At 46.4% G+C, this 12,493-nt stretch overlaps 1 protein-coding gene across 1 annotated transcript in view; it reads right to left on the minus strand.

The window, feature by feature from the left end:
- CPZ (carboxypeptidase Z) overlaps positions 1 to 7,028 on the minus strand; it is a 38,251-nt gene extending 31,223 nt beyond the window's left edge. Inside the window, exon 1 of the mRNA XM_010163601.2 lies at positions 6,766 to 7,028. Coding sequence (XP_010161903.1) covers positions 6,766 to 6,853 — 88 coding nt within the window. The 5' untranslated portion in view covers positions 6,854 to 7,028. The remainder of the gene's footprint in view (positions 1 to 6,765) is intronic.
- Between the last annotated feature and the right edge of the window lie 5,465 nt (positions 7,029 to 12,493).

The following is a 12,493-nucleotide window of genomic DNA, read 5'->3' on the forward strand; positions in this document are numbered from 1 at the left end:
GGGAACCTGCTTTGGCAGGGGGGTTGGACTAGATGATCTCCTGAGGTCCCTTCCAACCCCTATGTTTCTGTGATTCTGTGCAGTCAGCTCTTCCATGACTGTTTTTCTCAGAGGACTAGTCTGGAGCCTGTGAGAAGATGTTGAAGCTTTCCATGGGTGATGGGAGTTCTCACAACCTGCAGACCATAGGTCAGAATTTGTGCTGATGCACACCAAGACCTGCCACTTGACAATGGCTCAAAGCCAGCCTCAGTGGTGGCCAGTAGCTCTCCATTGTTTCTAATTGTCCAGATACAACGCTGTAGTTCTAGGAGCCTAAAAGAACTGAAGAGGAGTATTGCTGTCTGCTTGTCTGTCCCTGCCGCCCATCTTGGTGCCTCTGCTGACAGGATGCTCAGTGCCACCTCAGGCCATAAGTGCTGCTCCAGGGAGTCCTCCCAGCTGAACATCCTGAATAGAAGATTAAACCCAAACCAAAAAATGCTAAGTGCCCTTTTTTGGACACTTTTCTCAGTTGTGAAGGGAAAAACTACTAGTTGGGAAAACAAAACACAGGGAAACAATAATAATGATGACGACAGCAAAAGGGCCCAGGAATTGCCAAATGGACTGAAGACTTGCTGGGCTGCACATGTGGCTGGGCTGCTGCTGAACACGCAGTCACTGTGCACCAAGATGATCTGGAAACATATACACCATCTCTCAGTGTCTGGCCAACAAAGGAAAGAGAAATCAGCTCAGATCTGGGAAATGCTGGCATTAAAATAAGCTTACCACAGTCAGCAGCTTACCTTTGAGTCAGTTCAAGTCTGTCAAATGCCACTGGACAGAGGATCATGTCTGAAAATTTGAGTTTTTATCTTTGGTGCTACAACCCTTCCAAAACATTTACCAAAACCTCATTCCATCCTCTTTAAACACAAATCTATGCAGTCCCCTAGCATAAATCTGTCTTTTCATTAGTTTAGATGTATGAGAACTATTGTAATTAACACCACATTTGGTTCTTCTGTAGGTAGTTGAGTTTTAGCCAAATGTGGTATTTTTATGTTACAAAAGATTGACGGTTAATTCAACAGCCTTGACTAAAATCTTAATAATACTGGAATTTTAAATCCATGTCTTAATCTCATATTGTCTCTTAGGTAGAGATATCCTGTTATAACCCTGTGAAAATGAAATAGTGCCAATTAAATGAATGGAGTTACAACAGGATATAAAAAAGAAATGAAATTTTAGTTTTATTTTTGCAATGGGCAGAGCAACCCTTAAACTCCATTGACATGTGACAGCTGCATCCAGCTGGGAGGGTGACTGTCCAAACATGATTCAACAATCATAAAAGCCCTGGGTCATGAAAGCCCAGTAAATAGACCAGGACATGGCCCACCAGCCTCAAACATCATGTTCACAACATGGCTTCTGCATGGTATCTCTGTGCTCAGCTCCCCCTCAAACAATGGCAACTGTGACGTTTATCCAACATTTGGTCCAAGCTCAAGGAGAGGGTGGCTCTCACATGGCCTGGGCAGCCCAAAGGGGACCACAGGAGCTATCAGCCAGCTAGCAACCTCAACCAACCAGTAAGTGACTGTGTGAAGGGAAAGGCAATGTCTAGAAAGTTAAAGATGATCAACCATTACTGCCTGTAAGTCTTCCTAAAAACCTAGCTGTGCCTTAGGGCAGTGGGGTTTTGTGCAAATTTTCCCATTTCCCATATTAAATGCAGCTGAAGATCAGTGTTGCTGAAATAATAATTCTGTAGAAATACCAGAGTCAGTGGTGGGAATCCAGAGAAGCTCACATGACTCAGTGATGCAAACCGGGTTTACAAGAGCTGGAATTTCTGATCTTGTGATGTAGACGCTAGTTCTGCATTTTTTTGTTTTGACAAGACTTGGACACATCCACCTCGGATGCAGCAGGCAAAATTCCTACGGCTTGGACTTTCCCACGTGTGGCAGCATGGTTCTGTGGCCACGCTTGCTGTCTGTGCCTGCCCATGCCAGCCACAGCAGGACAAGGGACCCAGCCGGCACCACTGGCCTGGGGCAGAGGAGCAGACCCCAGCTCACTGCCACTTCACCCAGTGCAGTCACAAGCGTGAGAGCAGCAGTAGCTGAAGAGGCTCTGCCTCAGCTGGACTTGATGATCTTAGAGGTCTTTTCCAACCAAAAATGATCCTATGATTCTGTGTGTGCACACAGACATGGGTTTCACCTGGAAAAAAAGCCTTAGAAATGTTCACAGCAAGTCAACTAATGGACCCATGAAGCTGAGGCCAGCATGAAGCTCAGGGAAGGCATTGGTTTTTCATTTTGTCACCCTGCAATAAACCATGGCACACCATGGAGATGGGAACACCCAAAAAGGAGAGGGGAAAGGTATAGCATCTGTATGTTAAGCCAGTTTTTCAACCAATCTAACTTTCCAGAAGATCACTTTACTCAGTGCCATGGCTTAGAGAAGAGCCTGTGCCACAAAATCTGTAAGGGGCCCGCAAGGAGATGCAGTACCCCTGTCCCCAACCTGCCGGATTGTCCCTCCCCAGCTCTCTTCCTTATTCCTCCCCACTCCCTCCCATCTCCAGGAGCTAAACTCTGAGACCCTCAGGACGGGGAAAAACTCTGGTCCCGGAGCAAAGTGAGGCAGGATGATGGGAAATGTGGAGGCAGGTGGGAGAGGAGAAGACCCCCAGGTGACAAGCCTGCCAGCCGGGGCAGTCCGGGGATCAGAGCTCCAGTTGCTCTGCCACCTCTGCAGCTTCAGGTCAAAGCGCTCGGGTCCTCAGCAGCGACATCCGAACCCCTGACACCTTTCAAACGCTCGGGCAGGGACCGGAGGGAGCAACAGGCATCCTTTTTTGCTTCTAAACCCGGTCCAGCCCCGCTGTCTCCCCGGCAGCCGTCTGTAGAAGCTGAGGAGTCCACACGGTGGCACCACAGCCAGAGACACCACAGCCAGTGACACCACAGCCAGTAACACCACAGCCGGTGACGCCACAGCCAGTGACACTACAATCAGTGACACCACAGCCACTCACACCACAGCCGGTGAGGCGACACCACACCACAGTGGGTGACACCACAACCAGTGACACCACAGTGGGTGACACCACAACCAGTGACACCACAGCGCATGACACCACAGCTGGTGGCCAGGCCCCGAGCAGGGGGCAGGGGCTGCAGCACCCAGTGCTGCCCAGCAGCAGTGGGACCTGGACCCGGACCCAGGCTGACACTTGGGTGCTGCTTCTCCCCTCACCCTATAAGACCTGGGGCTGAGAACCGAGGTACCTCTTCCCCAGAAGTCCCCAGTAAAGCGTGCTCTGACCGTGGGTGACCAGGAAAGGTTTTACCGCTGTTATTTTGCAGCCTCAGCCTGACCCCTGGTAGCATCTCAATGGTAGAGCTGGCCCCAGTTGCAAGGAAAGTCAGCTGCTTTTACTGTTTCAAGGCATGGGACTTGAAAAGGACCTGGGAGTTCTGGTTGTCAACAGGCTGACCATGAGCCAGCAATGTGCCCTCACAGCCAAGAAAGCCAACAATACCCTGGGGTGCATTAAGAAGAGTGTGACCAGCAAGTTGAGTGACATTATCCTTCCCCTCTACTCTGCCCTGGGGAGGTCTCACCTGGAGTACTGTGTCCAGTTCTGGGCTCCCCAGTTCAAGGAGGACAAGGAACTACTGGAGAGAGTCCAGCACAGGGCCACTAAGATGGTTAGGGGACTGAAGCATCTGCTGTATGAGGAAAGGCTGAGAGAACTCGGCCTGTTTAGCTTGAAGAGGGGGAGATCTCATCAATGCTTATAAATATCTAAAGGGCAGGTGTCAGGATGATGGGACCAGACTCTTCTCAGTGCTGTCCAGTGATAAGACAAGGGGCAATGGGCACAAACTGGAAAACAGAAGGTTCAATCTAAATGTAAGGAAAAACTTCTTTACTGTGAGGGTGACAGAGCACTGGAACAGGCTGCCCAGAGAGGTTGTGAAGTCTCTGTCTCTGGAGACATTCAAAACACACCTGGATGTGTTCCTGTGTGATCTACTCTAGGTGATCCTGCTCTAGCAGCAGGGTTGGTCTAGATGATCTTCAGAGGTCCCTTCCAGCCCCTGTGATTCTGTGATCTTGTGATCCTGTGTCTTCAGCCTGCTTCTACTTTGTTTTTATTTTTGTTGTCAGTGATGGTGAAGTGCTGCATTTAATTACCACTGGAACACATCAGTCAGCAGCAGAGTCATGCACAACTCAGAACAAGAACCTGTGCTATTAGCCCTCTCCTCCAAAGCCTGGCCATCTTTCAGGGGAAACATTCTAAGCTGTACTTTTCTCACCCAAACTAGAGGCTAAGAGGCTGGTAAAACTCATCAGAGTCTGGAAGCGCTGACTTGCAATGGGACAATGTAGCATCTTATCACTGGGGGAGACAGTGGCTTACAGGCTCCCTAGGGATACAGGACACAACTAAAGAGAAGGGATCTGCTCTCTCTCAGTGCCATGGTTCCCAGCTGCTGCTGAAAATGTCCCCACACAGTGTGGGATGCCCATGCTGTATTGTGGGGCTGGGTGACAGTAATCATTTCCTTACTTTTCTAAAGAGAAGAGCTCAGAAGGATTTTGTAAGGATCTTGGTATTGTTAACCATGTTTCATTTTGGTTTCTTATTAAAAAAGCAAAATGAGTCACAGCAGAGCAAATATCACTGGGAAGTCCAGACAGTGTACAGAAACCAACTCTAGCTTTGCCAGGAGTCAGACAGTAGCACTGGTTCCCGTTGTCCTTCTTTCCTGAATGAGCAGCTCCAGGCTGGTCTCCTCCTGCTGGGCACCACAGGTCTGGCCACTGAAATCCCCTGTTCTGAGATCTAAACAAGGGATCCCAGAACAGGGGAGAAACTCCCACTGCTACAGCTGAAGACAACCTACTCCCTTGGATGTTGAGAGGAGACCCTTGTAAGGTCTATTAGTGAACACGTGCAGCACTGCGGTCCCCTTTCTTTTCATGTGGCCTGACATGATCTTATCTCCCCTTTAGAAAGGGAAGGCCCTTGAGAAATCTGGCAGGTCTCTCAATGTCCACACTGCTACTTTATTCCCTGGTCCAACATCCCTCCAGTGTGATGCGTGCCCCTTCCTCACGTTGCACACCATGCAGTGACGTTGGCAGCTCACTTTCCCTTCTGCTACCCATCCCTCTAGGGCCATATTCAGCCATCCAGTCCCAGCACGTGCAAGGTGTATTTCCATCGCCTGCCTTTCCTCAGGCCCTCCCCTAAAGACGGCACAGTAGCCAACACACACAAAACATTCTGCCACAGCAGAGTTACCCTTCAATGATCCCTATATTTGTGGTTGCCAGGATTAATACCCCAGGGTAAAACTTTGATCAGCTGGAACTGGAGCAGAATCATACCTCACAGAGAAAGGGCATGGGTGCAAACTACACAGCCTCTTCCTGTAATTGGCTGTAAATAGACTACAACACTTCTCTTTGTGCAGCTTTATCCAAAAATAAAATCCCTTCAGGCTGCGGTAGACCTCACTTTGATGTTCGTGGGAACAGCACTCTCAAATTATACGCAGTACACGGCACATGGACTGCATTGCGCAGCAGTTCAATGCCAGTGACAGTCTACAGCTTATATTTAAGCACTGAAATATAGCTGAACTTCCTTGGGTAATTAAGGTCAGTTTCAGGTTAACTTATCCCTTCCTGTATTCCCATAAAATAAATATTTCTCTGAATCATTTTGAGTTTAAATCCTCTGAAAATAGTTTTCCTAGAATAGACTTTGTCACTAGACTGGAATTCACCTCTCCACTGTCCCTACATAAATGAAATCTGAATTAAGCCAACTTGATTAAAAACACTATGTATTTTTAAAATATATCATTAATATTTTTTATTAATCAGCTGGTTACTGAACCAAAAGCTTTTAATCCATTTAGCAGCATGTTCCTATCTAATCTTTATTCTGATGGGTAAATCTGCTTTTCCAGCCAATCAACTCATACAAATTCCATATTGCTTATAGCAAGCTAAAACACACCCCACAGCTGTCAGATCCTAATAAATCTTCTCATACTTTGGACTTGAAATAAGTGACCTAAAGCTAAATGTAAGGAGAAGATTTTTTTCTTAAGCAGAAAAGCATACAGAAGGTTAAAAGTTCATCTTCTTGCAATCTGACTACAATGTTCCTAGAATCATAGAATGGTTTGGGTTGGAAGGGATCTAGATCACCTAGTCCAACCCCCCTGCAATTAACAGGGACATCTTCAACTAGATCAGGTTGCTCAGAGCCTCATCCAGCCTGACTTTGAATGTTTCCAGGGATGGGGCATCTACCACCTCTTTGGGCAGCCTGTGCCAGTGTATCAACACTGTTAAGGCCAGAGATGGGGTGAATCCTCTGCATTCCCCATGACAGCAAAGGGGATCCTACTGACTGGGAACTCCATAAGATGACAGAAAGACACATCTACATATGGCCTTAAAAGACAATGATGGGGAAACATTATGTTCCCTTACATCATAGATTTGTTTTTCTGTTGCAGAGCCACACCACCACCTGCCTTCCCCTCCACGATTCCCAAGCACAACCCCAGTTTCATCACTGGCAGTTTGCAGATTTCCAAAGAGCTGTTCCCCTCGTCTTTAGGGAGGAGTGTAATCTCCTGCCTCCCTCACCTTGAAGCTGGAGCCCTTTTCTCTGCTCATCTCCAAGAGAAGGAAGGAGGGGGCTTTTGGGGTGGTTAGCCTTACCTAGGGTCTCCTGGCCGGTTTCACAGCGGGGTGCTGGCTGGGTGGCCCTAAGCAGCCAACCAAGGAGGAGCAGGAGCCTCAGGACCATGCTGGAGCCTCTTGTGCAGGCAGCACAGTGATGTGGCACTCGCTGCCTGATGGAGCAGCTCCTCGACTGGAGCCTCAGCGCAGCTCTGGCTCTCCAAGCTGCAGAGGAAATCAGTGCACTGCAAGGGCATGCCCACGTCTCACAGTGTATGCAGTCCAGGCGTCAGATTTCAGCTCGCATTTGAGCTTGGAAAGCAAAAGGCTTTGAGACAGAGAGGGAGGAGGCATGAGCTCCCCCTCGCCTCTGCCTCTTGCAGCCTGGTTTACAATTTCATAAACAGTTTGAGCAAAGGGGGTCCCTGCAGGGATGCGCCTGTCTGTTCCTCAGCCAAGGGTCCGATGCCTTTGGTCCTCATGCAGCAGTTTTCCTAAGGGAAATGGGAGCTTTGTTTAAAGTGTGTCTCACTGAAGCTGAGAGCGACTGCCTAGAGAGAGCAGGGGGAAAGAGACACAGAAAAGCAAACAATCGAAAGCAACTTTCCTCCCAAAGAATGGTATTTCATAACTCACTTAACTGCAACTTTAAAACACAACACAACAACGTAGGGACCCTAAGCTATATCCCTTCCAGCACAGCGAGAATGGGAACCCACAAACTAGCCACCAGGACCCCCCTCTGCATGCTCTGCCTGGGCATTTTACTTATGATAAGATCCAGTTTACAAAAGCAAACTTGGAGGGATACCAGTCTTTTTTGTCTATTCTTAAAATAAATAATTTCACAAAAATGTAGAGAAGATCCCAGAACAACAATACAACCTTTAAAGTGGATGGTAAATTTTTATGAAGCTTTTAGTTTGTTTGTTTGTTTTCAAACAGAGAAATATACATTGTATGATTTTAGCCCTATGCAACAGGTATGGTGGAGAAGCTTGCCTTAGGTAGGATATGAACTCCTTGCTTCTTACCTACACATAAAAAAAAAATAATAAAAAAAATCTTTTTTCCATCTGTATCACAGGAAAAAGGATTTTTCTTCAAAAATATAGACCAAAGCATCCTCTCTTTCCAGGTAGCGCATGTTTCTTTGAGGGCGGATACCCGCTTACACACATGAGCAGAGAATCTGTCCTTACAGTGGGAGCACACTGGCTCCTGCTGATCACTATCAGAGAGATCAGTAAGGACTTATGGTGCTATACAATAATGTAATCAAATAAACTCCCATATAGGAAAACACACAAAAGAGGCTAACAGGGCAGGAGAGAACTGTATGCATCTCAAAAAGCAACTGATGTCTCATTCATATTTGGAAGAGGTTACGCTGCTAGATGGATTGGGAAGCTCAGCAGTAAAGTATGTCCTCTGCTGTCGGGCTCTGCAAGGGGGGTTGGTATTTCTTGCCTCCAGGATTTCCTACTAGATCCAGAGACTGCGGAGTCTGCCCTGGGAGTAAACAGCACCAAAGCCCATCAGGGTTCAAAAAAACTTCTAAGGACAAGAATATTATTTAGCTGTTTTTTTTCTGCCCTGATCACACAGCAGGATGTCTGTACTCTCTTAAAAAAGATGGTACCAACATAGCTGTGGAAGTGTGGGCAGGAATACGTCACCTTCTGCCCAGATCCCCGGCAGCCTGTGGTCAGCTGCTCTGAATACCAGTCATACCCGATGTGCTCAGGTACAGCCGAGGGTGCGTCCAAGCCCAAGCCTTGCTGCTTACCTGTGCTGTGATTCTCATGCTAAAGTGAAAGAGGGAGAGTTTCAGGCTGCCTAGATCTAGCCTAAGTGATGAGGCTAAATTCCTTACAGCAAAAAAGGCTGCGGAGATTATACCTACTAACAGAAGCTGATCCCAGTCCTTTGAAATGCTGATGTCTTGCAGTTTTCTGCAGCCCTTGAGAATATGGACGGACATCTCCCCCATACATCCCAATGCTCTTTGAGGTGAGCTCTGCTGCAGAACTAATCCTTCAGTGGCTATAATCTGGTCAGATTTCCCCTTTTCTTCTTTTTCTTGTTGTCATTTTTTTTTGTTTCTGTGTTTTCTCAGTCTCCCATCCTTCAGCCTAGCCACTATATCCTCACGAGTGTCTCCTCCCTTCCACCACACTCCCAGGCCACCAGTTTCAGTTTAGGTGCCACATACTTTAGGATCACATATTTTAAATACCAGCAAATGTAAGTCCACTTCACCAGGATCCCCCAAAACATTCTGAAAATCACTGATATCTGCTTTCACCAGCCCCATTAGTCCTACTGTGATACTCCACATTCATTCTGTGCTCCATACTTTATCTCAAGTACTAATGAGACAAAGTGCCATCACACTGGGAATACTGATTTGGTGTCATTTGGGAACATCCACTTGTTATCTCCCTGAACCAAATGATTGTTGCACACATTATATAATTTCTTGTTCTCAAGATTAGGGCCAGGACTCCTCAGCCCCAGTGCAAGCTTTCCAGGACCAGAGCTACCACCTTTACACACAGCTGCAATGTGGTACCCTCACTCCTGTGGTCACCTTGGGTTTCTTTATGACATTGTCTAGAGCTACAGAGTGGCTTTAAGGAGCCACCATCTCAGCTAACAGAAGCAGAGCTCTACCCGTTCTTTTTGCTTCCAAGCCTATATCCTGCAGCACATCATCATCATGCACACCAGGCTGCCTAGGAGCCCTTTAAAGCTCTTGTCTTTTCCTTTTGATTTTTTTTTGACTTCCTTAAAGGATGAAGAAGCAGCATTGGGCAGGAGGAGGGACAGAGGCTTTTGGCATTGCTGTCAGAGATTACCCATACCTGAGGTCTGCACATCCAAGTTTGTTTCAAACATGAGAATGGGAGAACTGGTCTGGCTGAAGGTTAGCTCATCCCCTGTGACACCTGGGTATGGTGTGCTGTATGGCTCCTACACACACACCAACATACTGCTGAGTGAGTTCTGCATGGGAGTCCACAATAGAGGAGCACTTGGTTCAGTAAGTTATCTAGTTAAGGAGTATTCAGTATAATAGAATAACCAAGTAACAAGGAAAGTCATAAATCAAATCCACAGACATTCAGGAATTAACAAGCAAGTGATGAAGGAGACATTAACAGGGACCAGAACATGTTGATCACTGACTAATGGGCTGTTAAAGCAACAATTTGGGCACAGGCTTGAAAAGGGTCAGCATGAACTTTGTCACTGATAAGAAACATGAAATGTGATTATCATTAATATTATGGGATATTACAAGTGACTTCAGGCACCATGTAAAACTTATGGTATGTTTAGGGGAAGGAGCAAAGGGAAGGATCAGAGCTGGTCAGGTAGGCACAAAAGTAGGAAAATGAGAGAGGAGGGGGATAAAGGGGACAACTGCACGCAGGCAGGCTGCTGGGCAGTATGCTCATCTGACTGAGTCCTGTGCCTGGTCCCTGCAGTCTGGTCTCTTTTAATATTAAATCCTTCCCCACTCCCATGTAATCTCCCTCTCTGACTGCTGAAAGGTCAAAATGCCAGCAACTGGAGAGACCAAGGTACAAGCTGCAATTAAGTGTCAGTGACTGGAGAGACCTGGATGTGTTCATATTTTCCAAGTGAATATAATCCCATGTCCATGTCTGTGCATGTATAGTTTGCTAGCAAACTTCAGTCTGGATTAGCAGGCAAATAGGAGAAGGCTTGCACCTGGAAAGACTCAAGGTCTGAAACAGTGGCTGGGTAAGGGGCCCAGGGTGCAGACACAGTCTGAGAGCTTGAGGGATCTGTGAATGTGGGTGTGCCTGTGAACCCAGGCACACCCACAGGGAGTGTGTGTGTTTTCACCAGTGAACTTCAATCCTGAACAGACGGAGAGAGGCAGCGGGTCTGGGCTCTCTGTACTTACGTGAGACTTTCATCACTTATGTGAGTGCTGTTGGTGCTGGTAAAGGCACTGACATTGCACATACGTGTACATGTGTGTTTGTGCATGCCACTGGTGGGACATGTGCTCAGCCTCACTGATGGCTCAACCTGCAATTGGGAGCAGCAGCAGCTGCACCCATGGCTCTAGGACAGAGAGACCCCGGGGTGTCAGAGCAGAGATTGGGAATTGCTGAGTCCTCAGTTGTCTGGATCTGGTACTCACAAAACACCACATCCTTAGCAAAACCAGGACACGTCGTTAGGGCAAGAGTTGGACTTGATGATCCTTGTGGGTCCCTTCCAACTCACAACATTCTGTGAGTCTATGATTCTAACTAAATAAAACCCTCAGCAGCTGGCATCCAAGAGGCTCTGATTTTCTTTGTGTCTCAGCTTCCACAGACATTTTAGATTCAAGCAGGATTCATATGTGGTACCAATATAAAAAATATACAGTGTAAGTAAGGTAGATGGGGTCCTAAGAATTATATTGAGGTAATAAAAGTAAATTGAGCATTGAGTAAATTTTGAGCAACAAAAGTAAATTTATCACTTTGTCCCCACCATCCATAAATGTTTCCATGGTTGCATGCTGTGAGGCATGAAGAACAGAAGGTCTGGAGGGGTTATTTCATTTATTCTTACCTTAGATCACCTGTTCTTTTCCTCCTTTCCAAGAGATTTGAAACTAAGCTTTATAGTGAGTCTTTCTGTGAAGCTTTGTCCATCCCCCTGTGCATGGTTGGTGCCGCTGGGTACCCCTTGTAGACCTGCACCTTTCTGAGGTGAATAGTAGTTCAGCTACTGCTTCTCCCACCCATACACTATTTCTAGCCATCTGGCATTTCTACCTTGTTTGGCTATTTTTTCAGACCATTATTAGTATTCTGTGTATGTCAGTTGTCCTTATATTTTGTGTGTGTGTTAACACTGACTATATCAAATGGGACGACTAGCAGGTATTGCACAGGTGTATGTATGACCAAAACCATCAAAGAGAAGCTAGGGAAGGGATGGTTGAGAATATAGGGACTTTCTCACCTCTGCCTTTTCATTTCTGGGTTTTAGTGAATCTTCTAGGCTTTCCAGGGAGCTGACATCAAGTTATGGTTTAGGCTTAAATATGATATAATCACTCCAATTCTAAAAGTATCTTAAAAATGAACAAACAAATCCCAGAATGAGACCAGATGTAGCAGCATCAGCTGGGTTTAATTGTTTGCACTTAGAATCACTACATTAAGGTTAAGTAATTTTACTAGCTCTTATTGCTGACTACCTCTTTCCTGATCAGACCTTTCTCTTAGCCAACAGCCCACAGTACAGCAGCCATCCAGAAATCCTCAGACAGGACTAAATACCAAAACTGGTTTATGTCTTTGGCAGGTACTCAAAGCAGGATTAAATGCAGTACATTTAACTTGCTTGCATTCTCATGATTCTTACTACTGTCAGAGCAATTTAGTAGAGGGATATATCAGACTCAGTATGGTTTGCATTACCTGGTTCTTTCGACTCTGCTGATAGGAGGTGGAACAATAAACAGAAGCAGTAGTCTCTAGATAACTGGTTTCTTAAGGACATAAACAGACTGCGAGAAGATCAAAATGCTACTTCATGGCTTGTCATTCTCTCCCCCACTAGGTGCTAGTGAAGCGGACAGGATGGTGTATGGCAGCACATCACATCTACTCCAGAAGTCTGCAGGCATAGTTTTAGGACTTTACAGTAGTTTAATCCAGGAGATATTTTCATTTGCACAGCAGAAACTAATCCCCATCCTGCTTTTTCTTCCTCTTTCTGTTTC

Source organism: Antrostomus carolinensis, unplaced genomic scaffold (genome assembly GCF_000700745.2).
Source record: "Antrostomus carolinensis isolate BGI_N321 unplaced genomic scaffold, ASM70074v2 scaffold46072, whole genome shotgun sequence".
Taxonomy (NCBI): domain Eukaryota; kingdom Metazoa; phylum Chordata; class Aves; order Caprimulgiformes; family Caprimulgidae; genus Antrostomus; species Antrostomus carolinensis.